We start from the raw sequence: 20,411 nt of genomic DNA, 5'->3' as shown, positions 1-20,411 counted from the left end.
TTTGTTTTAAATCATAATTCCAGTTCCTTCCACAAAAATTAGCAGCCATAGAGTTTCCTAGAGTATCTGAAGTGATTGCCAGCCACCTCTGGGGCTGTGTTCAATATGATTTGGGTGCTGATACCTTCCAAAAATAGGGAGAAGTCATGACTAAGCGAGAGAGCATAGAGTAGAAGAAAAAACAGTCCCAACTGTGTCCCCCACTAACTACTTGACATTGCATCATTTATTTCTTCTCTGTAGGCTTCAGCCTGAAAAAAAAATTGAAAGGAATGAATGCCCCAAGGATTTAGAGTGGGATGTAGGGTGCCAGCAAGGACCCTTTTATTTCTCATATCTCTGGGTACCACTTCTTTATACTGCTCCCACATTTTAAAAAAAAAAAGTATAATGGAAACACTAGCCTGACTTTGAAGTAATCAGTAGCCCTCTCCTGCCTCTGCAGAGTGTAGATCCAAGGGACATGAGTCTGATTCTGCTCATGGGAATAGAAAGGATGGCATTCTAGCCCTTCTGATGCCTAATCTTCCAGTACATCTAGAGACAAACTATGCAAACAGCAACCTTTAAAAGCCATGGTGTATTTTTAGAATTTTGTGTTTCCTCTTAGCCATAATCCTGTGAGTAATACAGCAGCTTGTCTCCTTGACAGGGGACAATACATATAAAAAACAGAATATGTACTGCCACAAGCACGGTGGAAAAGTTCCTTTTCTCCCCTGAAGCCTTCTCATTAGAGATTCTGAAGACTACTCCCTCCATAGACTTTTGTGTTACTCTTGTCCCGTTCCATATGATGGGTTTTCAAAGCCAAAGGGTAACTTAGTATTTATAGATTGTAGAAACTCTTTCTAGTTCGTTGACCATGTTTTATATTATACAACAAAAGATTTCTGCAAGGTACTTGTGACTCAAACTCCATCTGAAGCTTGAGAAGGCTTTTGAATTGGTAGGTTAACTCTTTCACAAATTCACTTCCACTGTGGATGTTCAATTGAAACGTAAACACAGAGTCAACCCGACTTCTGAAAGTGCCCAAATGTCCCCCTCCTGGGGTAGTGATGAGGCAACCAGATTGACCACTGAGGGGAACAGGGCTGATTATTGGTTATAAAAATGGATTTCAGGAGAGCTGAAGTCAGCCGGTTGTGGTCACAAGTAGGTCCAGGAATTATAGAGACCACCTATAGGAAGATGCCAAACCAGAGGGGCAAGAAAGGCATCCAAGGTAAAAAGGATGATGTCCCTCAAGGTAGCTGCATTGCTGCAGTATGCTGCTGGAACAAACAGCTCCAGATCTCTGGCTTATGACAAGAGTTTCTCACCCACATTGTATAACTGACATAGGCCGCAAAAGGACTGCACCACACCAATGGCTGCTAAGCCATCCCACATCTGTGCCATCTGGATGGAAAGTGTAGCCTGTTCAGTTTCTGACGAGAGGCTGATGGATGTGGACTTTTTTACTGCCTCCTTCAAGAAGACACATGCATGCTGGTGCCTCTCACATTTCACCGGCCAGACCTAATCAGGGGGCCCAACCTAACTGCACAGATTGCTGTGAAGTGTAGTCTTCCAATGCCCAGAAAGGGAGGAAGGCCAGATATCGGTCAGCACAAGTAACATCTGCCCATGCAATCTAGAATCAGGACTGCAAGATGAAGGAGAGGACGGGGGAACGGAGAGCAGGGAGGATGTGCAGAGATTACAGGAAGGGTTCATTACAACCCCACTTCTGTCCAGGGTTAGAGAAAGCTCTAGGGCTCTCCACAGATTTGAACAAGATCTTAGCAATTCTAGGGAACCTGGAAAATGTTAGCTTTTCAAGGGTCTTCCTGTGGTATCATTTTGATATTCTATATGTTTCATCATTTCATCTTCATCTAAATCTCTCCCCTACAACGCAATTCCTCAGTAAAGGTATATGAACTCTCTCAGATGATCTTGGCAAAAGTTTCCAATGCTCAAACCTGTCCATGTCTTTTATCTTCCTCCTAAGTCCTGAGTAAGACATGAGATAACATCATTTTATCTAACTACATTATTCTCAGGATCTCTAAGATAAATACCAGCTACCATTTCCCTATCAGAAAAGAATGTTCCCTTTCTTTAATTGAGTTTACTTTTGTTGTCTGTAAAATAAGGATTAAAAATATGCCTGCCTCACAGAGTTGCTGTGAGAATTAACAAGATGGGGGATGCTTGGGTTGTTGAGCATCTGCCTTCAGCTCAGGGCATGATCCTGGGGTCCTGGGATCCAGTCCCATATCGGGCTCCCCGCAGGGAGCCTGCTTCTCCCTCTGCCTGTGTCTGCCTCTCTCTGTGTGTCTCTCATGAATAAATAAATTTAAGAAAAAAATAACAAGATGGTAGAGAGCTGGAATTTGGAGAGTGAGTGTTCAGATCCAGATTCATTTTTTTTGTGGTAAGGTTGCTTCTCCTTGTTATCCAAAACTCAGAAGCTAATAGATGCAGGTACTGTAGCAAGAGATACCAGTGTGTGTGAAGCACCTGGCGTTGTTCCTGGCAGCAGCGGTTCTTCCGTATTATCAGTATCAGTACTGCTAGTAGTAGTATCATTACTGCTGATTCTGATACCATTACTTTTACACAACAATGATGGGTTTTCTTAGGATTTGTTTTAGTGAACCAAATTCTGCTTGTGAACATAGATTTTTTTTTTCTCCCCAGGGATGCTTTTTAGTAAAATATAAGAATCAATTTTAGTTTCTGGTCCTGGGATTTTGCCTTTTTCTCTTTCTCTTTTTACCTTTTTTCTTTTCTCTTGTTGCAGTAATTTCCAGGAATGACAGCTGTGCCCGCAGACACCATGCTCACCCCTGCTTCTTTACTGACATCTCAGCTTTCCCATGGTGTAGTGACTTTCATTTTCTTATGAATTGCAGTGCCGGTGGCAGATATCAAAGCTGTGGTGACGGGGAAGGACTGCCCTCATATGAAAGAGAAAGGTGCCCTTAAACAAAACAAGGTATGATTTCCAAAGTTCTTGCAAATAGTGTTATCTGCACAGTGCATTCAGCGATGGTAGGGGGCCCAGCCCTGTGTTAGTAACAGTGTGCGTGTATGTGCTCATGTGCTTGCATGCATGCACCTGCATGTGCTGTTGCATGTCACTTAGCTCTCCTTTTTCCTTCTCTGACTGCTTTTATATCCCTTAGCCTTATACTTTCACTGATCACTTCAGAACCCCCACCTCTTCCGTTCTCTCCCTTCCTGTCTCCTAACAACCTTAGGGATGGCCGTTTTCACCCACTATTGTCACCCAAGCTTTCTCTGCTCATCTTCATCCATTCTCTGGGGCTCTCCTAGCCTCCCATTTATGTTCATGTTGTCTCCTCCCTGACTTCCACCCCAATCTCTTCCATTTTACCTCCTTCGGTAGCCTCTCTGGAGTCTCTGTGAATCCTGGGAAAGGCAGATACCGGAACATTCAAAACATTTTAGAAAATTTAAGGGCCTGATAGTCTTCAGCATCATGGAAAGTATTCTTAAATAACTCAAAATCAGCTTAAGGGAGAAAATTTCCCCCAACGTGAATATTGCATAAATTCTCTTCATATCACAGTATCTTTCATCTTCCCCTCCTGGTTTACCAACCAGGTAAACCAGTTCATCATAACAGCCTATTCCATACCAGAGGGTATGGCAGGAGGCACCATTTGAAAAGATGGAAGAATTTCCTTTGCCCCCCCGTTTGAAGGTATTTGCCCTTGGAAGGCCACGAGGGAGCCAATTCTTTGTTTCTACCTCTCGGCATCTTGTGATACATAGTACCCATCCATAAACAAAATTATCTAGATTGATCTGGGTGCTCTAGCCACCTTGGTACCAAAAATATCACATAGATCAGTTGTACTGTAAAAGTACTATTTGTGAAGGTAAAGGGAAGCGGATACAGCCAAGAAGGCTGATAACAAGATCACTGCTTCCTAAGTCACGTAAATATAACTCACCTGAACTCGATGTGAATTGCTTCTTTGTCAAGCCTGTCACAGCATCATCAGATGATGTGCTTAACTGACAAGCATAATGATATAAGGGCATGCTTCAGAGTCTGTGGGTCAACTGTTACACAGCATTTCTTTCTTTTTCATGATATGGGAAACAGGGATTGTACCGCTCCTCAGATTTCAGAGGAGCATCCTTAACTATACCAGCAGGTTCCCAGTCTTCATGGTTTGCCTCTCCTACCACCTGATATCAGAGCACAATCTCAGGGAGCACTGGCTCTGCTCATTTCCAGCACTGGCTCAGCTCCGTCCCATGGTTATATAACACTTGGAGCTGAACAGGAAACAATGTGAGGAAATTGGCAGAAACAAGACTTTATAACCCAGAGAAGGCCAGGAAGGGTGTAGTTGGCAGCAAAACAGACTGCCAGGACTTATGCACTCTGAGTACGGATAGAGAAGATTATGTAAAATATGTGTGGAAGACTGGTTTCAGTCCCAACATGGAAGGCACTTGGGAATTGTCACTCCTGTCCTTACAGTAAGAAGAAACTGAATAAAGTAATAGTCAACAATTTTCTTGGATCTACTAGGAACTGAGGTCACAGGGCAAATCACCACCCTGGAATCTGGAGAGTCAAGTGCATCCAGAGAGTCACAGCCAGATCTGCTCACCTGAGCAGAATCCACTGGAACTATAAATTATAGGATCACTTAAATGACAATTCTGATTAATTGCTGAAGGCTGAGTGTGGGCTAGTGTGAAGGTGAGAAACTCAGGGTTTCAGTTTTCTGGGGGGCATGCTTTCATGGGCTTTTCAACCAGTAACCCTAGAAGATTCCCACAGTGAAGAACTGAAAAGGACTACCCTTCATGTCTCTAGCAGGGGAAAAGGAGGAGAAATCATGACATATGCCAGAGACTTCCCCATAACAAAGTTCTGTTTTACAGACCCGTTTCCTATCTAGGGGAAGAGAATTTCTCCCATTTTATCTCATTTTAGCCTTCTGTCTCAACCGTGGGGTTGGGGGTGGAAGAGACATAGTCAACAACAGTCAGAGCCTCAAGGAAATTGATAGGAAACTCTGCAGCCAGAAAAAAAGGGAGGGGTAGGAGGGGAAGGGGAAGGCTATACCATCTGAGAAGGTGACAACTGCAAGATATAGAGTCCCTAAAAGATGAAGATTTAATTGGTAAATTATAGAATCCAATCCCTCACCCATATCCTACCACCACACCCATATCCTATCCTACCGCCACACAACCTATTATCCAAGATAATAACATTGGATTAGGGCTGAAAGATCTGCAAGACATACACTCTCTCTGAGGAGGAATACTTAGGGAAGCCCACTTGTTCTCAATAGAGAAGGCAAAAAGAGGGATACTAGAGGAATTTGAAGCCTCTGGCACTTAAAGCTTCAGCAAATATTAAACATATTGCAATTCCATGCCAGATTAACATAAATCATCACCATAAGGGTCTATATATATCACTTCTTATTGCCTGACACAACATGTCTGGATCTCAACAAAAAATTACACGCCTGCCAAAAAGCAAGGAAAAACAGCCTGAAGAAACAAAGCAGTCATCATAACCAGACTCCATTATGACACAGACGCTGGAATTATCAGACAGATTTTAAAATAACTAGATTATAAGTGTCTTAGACTCTAATGGAAAAAAGACACAACCTGAACAGATGGGTAATGTAAGCAAAAAGATGGAAACTCTAGAAACGAATCAAAAGGAAAGGCTATAAATAAAAACACTGTCACAGAAGTGAAGGATGTTTCTACTCGGCTTATCAGTAGACTTGACATGGCCAAGGAAAGGATTAGTGGCTTAAAGATGAGTCAACAGAAACTTCTAAACAAAATCATAAGGAGGGAAAAAATGGAAACCTCAAAGAACTGGGAGATAATTGCAAAAGGTATAACATATGTATAATCAGAATACCAGAAGAAAAAAAGAATGGGGCAAAAGAATATTAAAGCAAGAATGGCTAAGGACAGTCTAAAATTAGTGACCCACACAAAACCACACATCCAGGAAGTTTAAAGGACACTAAGCAGGACAAATATGCAAAAAAAAAAAAAAAACCCACAACACTTAGGCATATCATATTCCAACTACAGAAAACCAAAGACAAAGAACTGAGAGGAGAAATTCACAAATCTATTATTATATCAGGATTTCAGTACCCGTCTGTCAGTAATTGATAGATGAAGCAGACAGAAAATCAATAAAGATATTGATGACTTAGAACAGCACCATCAGTCAACTTGATCTAATTAACATTAATAGGAAATCCACCTGACAATAGCAGAATACACATTCTAATGAAACAAGAGACATTCACTGGATAGACTACATTCTGGGCCATGAAATATACCCTAACAAATTTAAAAGAACAGCAATCATACAAAATACATTTTCAGGCCAGAGTGGAGTTAAGCTAGAAATCAGTAACAGAAAGATAGCTGGGAAATCTCCCCAAATATTTGAACATTTAAGAACACACTTGTACATAACCCATAGTTCAAAGAAGTCTCAAGAGAAATTACAAAATAAACTAAACAGAGTTAAAATATAAGATCAAGATGTGGGGGATGGGGCAAAAGCAATGTTGGAGGGAAACATAACATTAAACACATATATATTAGAAAAGAAGAAAGATTTAAAAATCAATAAAGTTTCTACCTTACCAAACTGGAGAAGAGCAATCTAAGCCTAAAGCAAAGAGAAGAAAAGAAATAATTAATATTAAAGTTGAAATCAATGAAACTGAAAATAGAGAAAATAAACAAAAGCAAAACTTGGTTTTGGAAGATATTAATAAGACAGCTAAACGTCCAGCCTGACTAACCAAAAAGAGAGAGAGAGAGAGAGAGAAGATACAAGTTGCCAATATCAAAACAGGTGTGGAGATGATGATCTCATTTGAGCATATGATATGTGTGGGTAGAATGTGGCCTTCCTGTGTCAGACTCCTCCCCTTAGATGAGATCAACAAAACAGAGTAAATGATATTTTCCAATCTATTTTGTTTTTTTTTTTTTGCCATGCATGGTATTCATGGAAAATTGGATGGATGGATGGATGGATGGATGGATGGATGGATGGATGGAGAAATAAATGGGGCACACTGCTATAGCCACATATATAAGAGAACAAATAGAGGCTATTTCCTAGCATTGACTGGTCAAGATGTTCCAGTCACCTCCAGCTCTTCCAGGCTCCCTTGAGGCCTGAGACAAGCAGTATCTCTGCTAGCCTGTCTCTTTCATTGCATACACATGAAGATTGTTTGTCTTGCGGTGTCTATAGTGTTCATACACCTGGTTTATCAGGCAAAACATCAAAAGGCAGAAGGGAAACCCATGGTTCTAAGAATTTCCTTCCTCAATCCCTCATACCCACACCCCTTCTCCTAATACTCCACAGGCCTGCTGTTCCCTACCTCTGGGACTTCTGGCTGCAGCTTAAAAGGAGAGCTGACCAAAATGTGTCCACAGGAGGTCTGTTAGTACATGGTAGTGGGCAGTAACCAAGGTGTGTTATTGGCTCTTCAGACAGCTTTTCCAATTAGAGGGTAGTTTCTCACATCTTGCACCATGGGACTTTTGGTTTGCTTAAACACTAAGCAGGACAAACTGACACATTAGGATCCATAAGGGAAACACTTCGTTAATAGCAATACGTGGGTAACTGACGCACTTCTCACTCCTTCAACATCTGATATGCTGGGCACTGTCCAAGGTCCTGGGATTAGAAAAAAGAAAGGAACCGATCTAACCAGATCTTACTGATAAAGGTAGGAATATATCTGACATAGCAGAAGCTTCCATCTCACGATGTCCTAGAATCCAGCTTTTATTTTTCCAGTGTGATTTATGAACCAGAAATAAGGAGCAGATTAAACTAGAAGCTAATGCTCTAACATCAGCTTGAAAACCCTGGTCTTAACCCAAAAGGCTTTTTATTGAGATTTACTTCATTCATCACTTGTATTCATATGAGATTATCTTCTTTCTACCAGGTCTATGTCAGGAGCTAGGAATTCAGAGATAAACATGACCTGGCCCCTGGCCCTAGGAGTCTAGTAGATACAAGACTTATATGCCAACATGCAATGATAATCCAATGTTGCCTAAGTCCTGGAACATTTAAATACAGGGAGAGCCCGGGAGACATGAAGAGAGGCTCTCAGAGGACTTGAAAAGGAATTGCTAAGGGAGGGGAGAAAGAGGAAGACTTTCTAGGAGGGGGAAGGAGTATGTGAAAAGACACAAGGTCCTTCCACCATATGAAAGAACATCCTCTGTTCTTTGAGAGTGATTGAGAATCACTGAGTTCAGAGTATAGGATTGAGAGACAAAGACAGAGAAGGCAAAGGACCGAGGGAAGAAAATGGGTTGGTGAACTATTGGCTGATAAGGCTAAGATAGAGTGGGGCCAGAAAGTTACAGCTGCCTGAAGAGGGCAGTATCCTCTATTAGTATATACTACATGAATGGGTAATTTTTGCCTTCTAAAACAGAAACTCAAACTCCCAGACCTATAGATGAGCAGCAGTGTTTTATAGCTATGAAATCTACTGCTATGCCTATGGCTATATTTAGCAGATGCACATGCCAAGTTATGTCTTGTGTCTTTGCCCTCCAAGATGACCTGAATAAATGGTGGAGAACCAACATAGTTCAAGTGAGTGCTGGAAAAAATGACCAAATGAGACCTGTCACCTCAAAACAATGGCGGCCAGCACTGTATACTGAATATATGTCCTATAAAATTCAGCTCTTATATTCAGTCTGTCATTTTGATCCCTGGAAAATGGCAGTCCCCAAAACAAGATGTCATCCATGCCCAAAATTTCTCTGAGCCTCCCCTGACCCAATATGCCTTGTCACTGGTCATAAGCCCAAGAGTTGAAGATGGGGTCAGAGGCCCTAGTGCATGCTGGTTTGGTGGGTGGAGGGGGTTATTCAGATTCTCCTGCCCCCTGTTTCAGAATTCTCCCATCCCAAGCCTTCCTCCACCTACTGAGAGATGTGAATTAATGAAATAGAGGATGAAAATAGGAACTCCTGAACATAATTTTTCACTGAATCAAATCCAGAGGGGGAAAAAGGACTGTGAGTAGCAAAGCCCCAGAGCATCAGATGTCTGAATGTTGTGGAGTGTGACAAAGCCCCTGAGGGGGACACTGCCCCAGATCCATGACTGCCACTCTCCTACCTCCTGGCACCTCTGTCCCTCACAGACAGTTTGGACAGGTGGCAGCTTCTGGAGTGTTAGTCTGAGAGGTGCCATCGCTCCCAGCTCTGTAGCCTGTGTTCGAAGTGCTGAAGAGCTGACCTCCACCAGTGACTCAATGACAACAAGCCAGAGACGTCAATAAAACTCATTATAGGCAATAGCAGCCTTTAATGCAGGCATGTGGTTCAGAGAATTAATTCCTCCCACCCCTCCCAGGCAGCTTTGGTGAAATGAAAGTGGGGATTGACATTCTCACGAATTTCCTATTTCCTGCCTGTGTTTATCAGGAATCTAGGTCATGACGACTCCACTCATTCACGTCCTCACTGGTTTGTGCCTTAGGAGGGCAGAGCCCAACATGTGCAGGCCCCATCCTTTCTTTTCCTTCTCTGGGCCTCTGCAGAAGAGAAAATGTCACAAGGACAATCACACTGACAGTCTGGGCTCTGGTGGTGTTCACACTGGCTGTGGTTAGCAAGGGGATGATTCACATGACTGCCTAAGAGGAGTACCAGTTGTCCAGCGTCAGCCCAGAAATGCATTCCTGAATTTTACCTTTTCCTAGTGACTTCTGACGGTCACCTTAGGCTGTCACCATAGACTGACTGGTCGTTCACAAGCAAAGCCCCGTCCTCACCTTTCTCCCCAGTCTCTCAATCATGAGTCAGGGAGTTTTCCTGATAAATGACACTAAGATTAGTACAAAATCATTTATATCAATGTGCCTAATCTAAAAACAATTTTTTATGAATTTATGAGATTGGAGCTTAACATTTTATTGAAAATAAACTATTCCATTATTTTAAAGAAAAAAATAATCACCTATGATCCCAGCCCCTTAACATTAATTTTAATTTCTCATTATTTGCCTTCAGTCTCTGTCCACAGGTAGACATTGTTCATAATTGTGATCTGCGTGTAAATAATGTTCATTTCTCCTTTTTTATCAAATCTTCGTAACTATCATACTGAATGTCTGGCTGAATAAATTTCTCTGCTAATTCATGATTTATTTAACAGTTCACCCAAATTGGGGAAGACATTTACTTAGTTCATATTATGTTCTTCAGGTGATGATGTATACAGCATTTGCTTGCTTTCAATTTTCTAGGAATAATCCCAGGAATGGGATCCCAGGCTCTTAATATGGATTGCCTGACTGTTTTTTTTTTTTTAAAGATGATTCAATTTATGATGTCACCTATAGGGCCCATGACAAACACTCAAGAGAGATGTCAAATTTAATGGAGAAAATGTTTTTGTTTTATTAGTTTTGGTGAACTTTTTTTTTTTTTAATATTATTGATCTTCACTGGGCAGGCAAGCCTGAATAGAGGCCTACAGTAGAAGTAATGAAAATGAGGAGAGGTAGTTTTACAGGGTAGCTCCCATTCCTGCCTCAGCATTCTTTCCTTTAATTGTCCCTGTTTCTGGCAGAGGGAGGAGGCCATAAGAGTTTGAGATACCGGTAGGTCTGGGCTCAGAGCAAGAGCCCCTCCCTCTTAATGAGAGGACAGCTGGAGGCAAGTTAGACACAGAGGAACCTCACAAGAGCCCAAACAGCTAGATGTTTGATTGTGTCAGGAAAGGTATCCAGTTAATGCTAGGCCTTCATAGTTCCCCTGGCAAAGATTCTTTAGCCCATTTGAAATTCTGAAATCTGGAAGCATTGACCTTATCTCTGCCTTCCCTCTTCATTCTCGGTCATTCTTGCTGTGAGTTACTGGTCAAAGTCAAATCCCCTGACAAATGTTATGCAAAGAATGATGTGGAAAGATCTACCTTCCTAAGAAATTACACAATATTTGTGTTTTGTAACAATGCAGTGCGGGTTACACAATGTTTGTGTGCTGTAACAATGCAATGTGGGTTCACTTGGCCCCTTCCCTCCAGATTAGGAGCTTTTAGGGTGTTGAAAATAAATATTGAAACAGTTATTGAAAATAAACTGTTGAAATGAGCCATGACTCTCATCTTCCAAAGGTTGTATCCTGCTGACTGCTCAAACCAAAGAACAATCATTGTACCCAATAATGTACAGCACATAATTTGAGAAGTGTATTATAACATACATGTTAGACATGACCCTGAAGGTCTCAGCCAATGTCATACAGCTACAATGAAAGGACAGTGTCACTTAGTCCTTGGCCCTTTGGGTCTGACTCATACCTGCATTCAGTAGACGCTCACCAATGAATGAATGTAGCATTGGGCCCTTGATTCTCCTTTCTATTCTTCAGCCTCTAGATAATATCTAAGTTTTATGTAGCCTTTGCTGTATAGAACTTCAGAGATCAAAGGACCTAAAGATAATGAGTTTACTCGCAAGCCTCATTGGCTCCCATGTAGCTTCCATGTTTTAGGAAGTTCATACCCGTATGGACATTGGGGGTGATCAAAGATAGAGCAGCCCTTAACTCCTGGAAGGGAGATGCTGAAGAAAGAAGAGTGGCATGGCTTTGGACTTATATGGCTTTGGACAATCATTTCCTTCTCCAAGCTCCTTCCCATAAAAGAGGAACACTCAGACTTGCTACAAGGACTATCTTGAGAATTAAATGAGCTGGTTATATAGACTTCCCCGGAATAGAAGGACATGTTCTGTGAACCTTGAGGAGGAAGAACAAAACAAAACAAACAAAAAATACTCCTTCCTCCCATCAGCTCGCCACTGCCCCTCATGTCTGTACGTATTCTATGTTCAGTCCACAGCCGTTTTTAACCGCAGAACAATGTGCCCGTTTTCCTTAAGACGGTGTTTTTTCTGATCCCTTGTAGGAGGTGCTTGAACTTGCTTTCTCCATCTTGTATGACTCAAACTGCCAGCTGAACTTCATAGCTCCTGACAAGCACGAGGTAAGGGTCTCAGTGGGGTTAATTTGTGAGACAGTGTCACTTTTTTTTTTTCTAAAAAACAAGCAAGAGAGAAGTATTGGAAAGAAATTTCATTTAAAAAAAGCCTGCCTAAGAAAAATCATAGACAAAGGATTTGGAATAGAATGGAAACTTCTTTTAAAACTGCCAGTTATAACAGGTTCAACCTCTTACTGTCTTGACCAAGAGTTCATGGTAAAGAAAGAGAATGTACAAATGCTTCACACTCAGCAAGGGCATAACTGTCAACCCTGAGGAAGAATCGGCCCTGATGAAGCTTTGGTTTTCATTGAGAATTAAAATTTTAGTCAGGATCTTCCCAAGATAAACTTGTCTCTGTTCTTTAAAACATTTGATGAAGTAGGTTTTCTTCCATGTTTCTTTAAGTTATTTTAAGAGATTTGGGGCTGTCTCTGCTGTTGGAATTTTATTTTTGAGATGGTTCTATTCCTTTTTGACATCTTGTTATATGTATAATTTGTTTTTCCTTCTTGAAGCATGCCTGTCAGCTATATTTAAAATATTTAGCATAGATCTAGGAAAATGTATTTGTAAGGTGAAATAGCATCTATGGTTGATGTAACTCGTTCTCTTGTAAACGAGAACCTAACATTATGCTTGAAACTCTTATTTTTAGATGATACCACTCAAATTTTTGTTTTACATGTGGTTGCATAAACAGCTTTTAGAAAGGAAGGGAGCATTTTAATGGAATCTGACTTTTGTTTCCCATTTCCCCTAGGAGACTCTGCTCATTTAGAAGTTATTCAGTATCTGCTTTTCACTGGTTTAAAGCTTTTGAATAAAATTGTACATCCCAAAGAGAAAGGAAAGATTAGATGCAAATCCTGCATTTAGAATGGTGCTTAAATGTAATTCTGTGTTACTTGACATTTAGTTTGCAAAAGGGTATGACTTTGTCTTCATCTTTCTGAAAATAGATACTGAGGCCTACCGTTTCTCTTTTTAAATAAAATTGCTGTTACACGCAGGCAGGCCACCATATTTAAGAGGTATACAGCTGTATGGCAAACTATTTAGAAAGTAGAACTGTGGATGTTATTTAAATCTGGGCAAGGCTGTTTTCTCCAGTGTGCGTTCATTCCAGATAAGGATAAATGTTCTCAGACTGCCAAATTTTTATTTGTCACTGCCACTTTTTATTGATATAGTGAAGAGGAAAATGCCATACACCTGTGAATACTTTTAATTTCCTTGGATCTCTTTCATATGTATTACCTCGTTTTATTTGCATAATCACTCAATAAAATAGGAAGTTCTGTTACAGATAATCTTCATTTATCAAATAAGGAGAGAGACCTCTGAAAACCGACTACCTCAACATTTAGTAAAGATAATAGTAATTGCAACTAGCCTGGATTCCTCTGTGCCAGTAACCATTCCATGTCTTATGTACTTCACCTAATCTTCATCATACCGCTGAGAAAAACAAACTATTATTATGCCCATTTGATAAAGGAGGGAAAGGAGTCACAAAGAGGTTAAGACTCTTGTCCAAGGTCAAACAAGTGGTAAGTAATAGAGCTGGAATTCCAACCGTGGAGCCTTGCTCCAGAAACCCGGTGTCCTTGGCCCCGGTACAATGTATACAGCATGGGAGGCAGGAAACAGGATCCAACCTCCCTACTTTCTGCCAGTGCCTGCCTCCCAGTGTCAGCAGTTAATCACGTCGGGGCCAAAGTGACGCCATCTATACCTGAACCCAGTTGCCTCCCCTCTAGATTCTTAGCAAAGGAAATCCAGATACATCAGTTGCTTGTAAATATTCCCGTGTGCATCTCTAAATAATGGCATCCCTTTGAAACCAACTACAATACCAATGATCACACCCGATCTTTTAACATTTTGATACCAGCAAGGGTAGTCAGTTTTCAGACTTCTCCACTTGTCTCCTTGGTGTGTTTTATTTCTTTGATACTTCGTTCAAATCAGAATCCAAATAAGATCCATGCATAGCAATTGGTCAACATGTTTCTTCAGTTTCCTTGAGATCATAGGTTCCTCTTTCCTGCTCTCTCTCTCTCTCTCTCTCTCTCTCTCTCCCTCCCTCCCTTGGGAGCATCTGCTTGTGCTTTTTTTTTTTTTCCTTGCAATTTATTCATTGAAAAAAACCAGGTCATCTGTCTGGTGACCTTGCTGAGAGTCTAAGATTTTGCTGATTATAATTATGTGTATTAGTTTACTGTGGCCACTGTCACAAATTACTACAAATTTAGTGGCTTAAAACAACATAAATGTATTACCTTACAATTCCAGAGGTCAGAAGTCTAATGCAGGCCTTTTCCGGGCTAAAATCAAAGTACTGGCAGGGCTGAATTCCTTTCTGGAGGATCTAGGGGAAAATCCGTTTCCTCGCCCTTTGCACTTCTAGAGGCCACAGGCATCCCGTGGCCACGGTGTACATTCATCCAACAGTGGCCATTGAATCTCCACACCGCCTCATTCCGCCCTCCTCCTCCATAGTCAAAACTCCCTCTCTTTCCCTTCTGTCACTCACTCCTAGCCTGTTTCCCTCTTCCACTTTTAAGCACCCTTGTGATCACATTAGTCCCACCTGGACAATCCCAGATGACCTTCCTGTTTGCAGGTCAGCTGATTAGCAATTTAAATTCCCTGTGCCATGCACCCTAACATACTCCCAGGCCCCAGGGATTAGGACACGATCTCCTTTAAAAGGAGGGTATTCTTCTGCCTACCGCCACCTGCGCTTTATTTCGCATGGTTTTCTGTCTCCCATATTTCCTATTAAGTGGCAATTAGAGGATTAATCTAATGGAGGCCCAACTTTAAGCAACAGTGGTGTTGCATTCTTCCGTGGTGTCTGGTTTTCTCTCTTTGGGGGATGTTAGCAGCCACTGATGATTATTGCCCGGATCCTTGGCCCCATTCGACATTTAGCACCTGCCTTTGGCCCAGGGCATGATCCTGGAGACCCAGGATCAAGTCCCATTTCAGGCTCCCTACAGGGAGGCTGCTTCTCCCTCTGCCTGTGTGTCTGCCTCTCTCTCTCTCTCTCTCTGTGTCTCTCATGAATAAATAAATAAAATATTTTTAAAAAATAAATAAATAAATAAACTGTCCTATCTAGAGAAAGTAGGAGCATCTTCTGGTTGGCTTCTGAGTCCTATTGACATGATGCCAGATGTCTTTGACAATATGTAGTCACATTCTACTATGACAAAATATTCCAGGCTCATCTTGCATGTTTCGTTAATTTTCTCTGGGGAGCCTTGGTCCCTTTTGGTAGAAAATGGTATTTAGCAACCAGAATCTGGGCATTAGGTGTGCTTTACTATTACTTGGTTGGTCATTATGTTTAGTTTTTTTATGGGCAAAGCTAGGAGTTAACATCATTTCTTTAAAGACAAAATACAACCAAAGTTCATTTTGATACTGCCAACTCAGATTCAGGAGTACAGAGTTTTTATTTATTGGTTGGTGTACTTTTTAATGAAATTTTCTGCACCTGCTGTTTCTCAAAAGAAAGGCACCACAAAAGTGTTCCTGTGGGTTAAATTAATCTGTACTAGGAAGCTGGCCAGGCCTGGAATGGCTATACAAAAAACAGTAATCCCAGTACTAAGGGATTTACAATGAAACAGCGTTCGAGCTGGAAGAGACCTCAGAGGGCATGGAGTTCAGTGGTCCCCATATCTGGAAGTATATGAGAGTTATCTGGAGGCTTTTATAAGTAAAATTTACTCAACCCACAATCTGCAAGATCAGGATCTCCAGGGTAGAACCTTAGTATCTATCTTTATGAAGGTTATTTATGTGGAAACAAGTGTTTAGATGAGTTCAGAATCTGTCTAACATATTCATGAGGACATTAATATTTCCAGATGTCTGTTAGCATTCAACTGATGTTTAAATGGGTTAAATGCTTTGGCAGAGATCACACAAGGCAAAGTTCTACACTTCAGGGCTGTACTACTCAGATATATACCATCATAATATACTCATGGTGCATCCCCTCAGCTTAAAAAGTGGTGCCACTGATGTGCATCATGGTGAGATTTCCAGATCACTGTGACTTATGATTTGTAAAGTACTTGCAGTCCTGTAATACATTTTATTTTAAGATCTGCTATTATATTCTGGAACCTAATCCAGGTAACCATCGTGCAAAGATCAGACTAAGTACAGGGCTTGGAATTGTAATGTGACCCAGTGAGGGCAGGAGAGGGGGGAATCTAGGGCACATTCCAGAAAGAAGACTAGTCTGACAGTAAGAGCAGAGCAAATGCTATCACAGAGGTCCTATATAGGACTAGGATATCCTAAAAGGTAAGCAGATCACAGCATCTAGAATGCAGGCAATTTTCTCAGATGCTGACAGCAGAAGCTACTTCTGCCACCAGGTACTATGGCTCTGATACCCTCATAACCCAGGGGGTTACAGCTTCCCGGAGGGGAAATGACAAGAGCAAAGGGGGTTACAGCTTCTCGGAGGGGAAATGACAAGAGCAAAGCAAATATCCTGAGATATACAAGGTACATTTTCTTTCCTCGAGGAATTCATTGTCTGCTGGAGAAACAAAGGCATGGTCAGTTTTAATGAGAAAGGAAGAACCAAATTCTTAGCTGGGGGCTCTGGAGGACTTTCAAAGTTGGGCGACAGCCCCCAGGCACCAGGTTTCCCAGACCCAGAGGAGAAAAAACACCTGGGAAACTAGAGACTCAGAGAGAAGAGAGAGGCAGCTAGCCCACCTCCCATGAAGATCAACCAATAATTGTAGCCTTGTTCACCAGACTTGGGCAGCAAAACATTATTTCCTAGCCCTTTTGCTGAGAAATGCCAAGGCGGAACTACCATTGGTAATACTCCTCGGGGTGGGAGTGGCTTGTCATCATGAGTGTTAGGAATCAGATTGGAGAGGCAGAAATTAGTCACTAAACCAGGAACCATGCTTGGAGTCAGGAAAGAAGCAGGCTTGACCTAATGCTGAGTCTAGGCATGTTGGGATATAGCCTACCAATTGCTTAAAATCAGACTCATAGGTGGGATGTTAGAGGTTTGTGAGGTCATGCAGACCTCAGATCTTTTTGCTGTTACATAAGAAGGTATTATTTGCACAGAAGAGTGCAGGCACTAGAGTCAGATTGCCTGAGTTCAAATCCCACCCACTCCCCAAGCCACCAAGTTCCTTGGCTTCTCGGTGCCTTGGTCCTCTTATCTGCAAAACAGAGAGGAAAACACAAGTTTAACTTCATTAAATGATGCTATAGGCACAGCACATAGCACGCAGCCTAGCGCACATTGACTAATCATTGTTAACCACTGTCACCATTCTTGTCGTGAGTAGTTACCCTTGTCACCTCCTTTTCCACCAGTACTGTATCTGGACGGACGGACTGAATGCGCTGCTGGGGAAGGACATGATGAGTGAGCTGACCCGGAATGATTTGGACACCCTGCTCAGCATGGAAATCAAGCTCCGCCTCCTTGACCTGGAAAACATTCAGATCCCTGACGCACCTCCACCCATCCCCAAGGAGCCCAGCAACTATGACTTCGTCTATGACTGTAACTGAAGTGGCCGGGCCCGGAAGCGCCCCCTCCAAAACTGGAAAATCTAGCTAATGGGAGAGAAGAATGAAAACACACCCACGCCTTGGAACCCTCTCACGGTAAAGAGAAGCTGTGGGTCAACACTCTCTTTGGCCTCGCCTCTACCCCCAACATTCTTCTGCCCCTCCCTGGCATCTTGCTCACTGCCCTGATTCTGTTTCTAGACTCCATTGCTTTAGGTCACTTCCCACTGCTGCAGTCTACTGGTGGGAGCAGAGCAAAACCCACCGCCAGTAAGAGAGCCAAAGGGGCCCTTCCATCCTATGCCCCAGCAGGCATATCCTCCCTCCCTGGAGGGTGCAAGCCAGTAGCACCAGACTGCCCCAAAACCTGCCCATCAGACCGAAGGGAGTGTCCCAATGCTTGTGTCTGGAAGAAACAGCCTAGCTGCTGGAGAAAACCAAACACCACCTCCTTATTCCCTTTCTCTCTAGAGTCCGCTCACACCACCAGTTCCATGTGAATTGAAATCTGCTTTCCAGTCCCTTCTTTCCTCCATGCAGGCCTTTGCCTTGTGCTGTTCTGCTCTGGTTCCAAGAGCAGCAGCAGCAGCCTCGTTCTAGCTGTGGCCGGCACCGGGTCTCCCGGACACAGTCCCAGGTCCCATGCCCACTTCACGTCTGCACTGTGACCGTGGCCAACCTTCTTTCCTCGCCAGCTAGTCTTGGGTGTCCTCTCTCTGCCCCAACCCACACCTGCCGTCTTCATGCCTCACACCCTTCCAGCCCCTTAGCTGAAAGCACAATTGGTGAAATCAGTCGTCATCCCCATCTCTAATATACTAAACCTAAATGCCTCTGTGGCAGGCGGCCCCTCTCTATGGGTTTGGTGTTACCTTCTCCTGGGGGTTCTGCTACAACACAGGCTCCGCAGGATGGTCAAGCTGTCAGACATCCAAGTTTACATCATTGTAATTATTACAAGTATTGACAATTTGCAAGGGTTTGGGGTTGGTTGTTTTGTTTTGTTTTGCTTTGTTTTTGTACAAAAGAGTCTAACATTTTTTTGCCAAACAGATATATATTTAATGAAAAGAAGAGATACATAAATGTGTGTACTTTCAAGGTTTTTTTTTTTTAATTATTTTAATCCTAAACATCTTCCTGAGAATAACATTCCCTTATACATGCTGTGGAATAAAATTAATTGTGATGAGTTGTTGTTTTGATTTGGTGACTTACGGACTTGCTGCTCAGTCATTAGCGTCACTCGTGAGCTTGTCAGACACATCTTTGGCCCCGCCCCAGACCCGTGGAATCAGGTGATCCGCATGCACATTAACTCTTGAGAAGCCCGGCCTTAGGGGATTCAACCATTGCCCGGTCACCATAGACTCAGAGCATCAGTAAAGAATGTTACTTCTAAAGACCATCTCAACTCATGGAGAAGATTTTCACGTAGTGAAAGACCTACTACGTGAAAATCTGACCATGCATATTACACTGTCACCTCCTAACTGGGACTCTCCTCTTTTCTTTTTTCTTCCTTACCATTTTATAATGTACAGAACTGACCAAATTAAACACATCACACTTTGAGGGAGCACATTTAGCAATAAAATAGAATGCAAACCCATAGACCAGGAATAAATTAAGTCAAAGCTAAATAAATCTAACTATGAATTAATAAGATATGGGTCAGAGCCCAGCAAAGGATTTTTCTAAGGTCAGTTCCATTGGAGGAGTATCTGGATCATAAACTCCGAGGGCTGCAAGGGATGTTAGAAAGGTCCAAGCATGCAAATTAAGCATGGTTGCAGCACAAGCCACTCTGGACTCACTGCAGAAGTGTTAGATGCCTTCAGGTCACTGCTCTTTACCGTCATCAAAATGTGCAATTACAGATTGACTTGAGTGGAGATGACATGGTCCAGAGCCCTCCATAAACTGCAGGGAAAAAATCCTTTATAATCCATACGAATTCACAGGCGATTATGCTTCCCATCAGAGCACTCACACCTGACTGTCAAGTCAATGCATCCTTTATCATTAAGTTTTAATGATGTTAACCCATATGTCCTCCTTGTCAGGAGTGCTTATTGATCTACCCACCATCATGATGCAATGACAAATGTTAGGTAAAAGAAAGTAGACAGTCATACTGGGTTTTACTTCAGAGTTCCAAATCTGTCCATGAAAGGGAAATTATTTCTATCAAGGTATCTGAGGTCCTAATACTCTAGGTTTAGGAGACTGATCTGTCCTATAACCCTTTGGGGAAGAACCAGCCTCTCTCTCTTTCGGCACTCATGCTTTGGTGCATTAAATAGAAATTAACCCTTTCCAGACTATGAAGAGAGCATTCTCCTACCCCTCCTTAGACCCTCTGTCTACAGATAGGTGAGATCTGGAGAGTGTGACATCATTTCTTCATTTTGCAGCAATGTGGTGCAGGCTTGCTGTCCATATTTGGGCAGCTCATCTTGTATGTCTCAGCTGCCAAGGCTTCCGTGAGCCTTCCTTCAAGCCTGGGTGAATCTGGAAAGCCAAGGAAGCAGTGAAGTAGGAAGTTGATTTTGTTTTTTGTTTTTTTTTTAAGATTTTATTTATTTATTCATGATAAAATGAGAGTCACAGGCAGAGGGAGAAGCAGGCTCCATGCCAGGAGCCCGACACGGGACTCGATCCTGAGACTCCAGGATGGCGCCCTGGGCCAAAAGCAGGCGCCAAACCACTGAGACACCCAGGGATCCCCAGGAAGTTGATTTTG

General features: G+C 42.3%; 1 protein-coding gene across 6 annotated transcripts in view; it reads left to right on the top strand.

Annotated features, from left to right (window-relative positions):
* ELMO1 (engulfment and cell motility 1) overlaps window positions 1-18,857 on the top strand; it is a 523,965-nt gene extending 505,108 nt beyond the window's left edge. For all 6 annotated transcript variants that reach the window (XM_055314755.1, XM_055314756.1, XM_055314757.1 and 3 more), the window contains 3 exons: window positions 2,907-2,989; window positions 12,014-12,091; window positions 17,465-18,857. In XM_055314755.1, coding sequence (XP_055170730.1) covers window positions 2,907-2,989; window positions 12,014-12,091; window positions 17,465-17,665 — 362 coding nt within the window. In that variant the 3' untranslated portion in view covers window positions 17,666-18,857. The remainder of the gene's footprint in view (window positions 1-2,906; window positions 2,990-12,013; window positions 12,092-17,464) is intronic.
* The last annotated feature ends 1,554 nt before the right edge of the window (window positions 18,858-20,411 follow it).

The sequence above is a fragment of the Nyctereutes procyonoides genome, unplaced genomic scaffold (genome assembly GCF_905146905.1).
Source record: "Nyctereutes procyonoides isolate TBG_1078 unplaced genomic scaffold, NYPRO_anot_genome, whole genome shotgun sequence".
In the NCBI taxonomy this organism is placed as follows: domain Eukaryota; kingdom Metazoa; phylum Chordata; class Mammalia; order Carnivora; family Canidae; genus Nyctereutes; species Nyctereutes procyonoides.
This window is presented reverse-complemented; position numbering and strand designations above follow the sequence as displayed.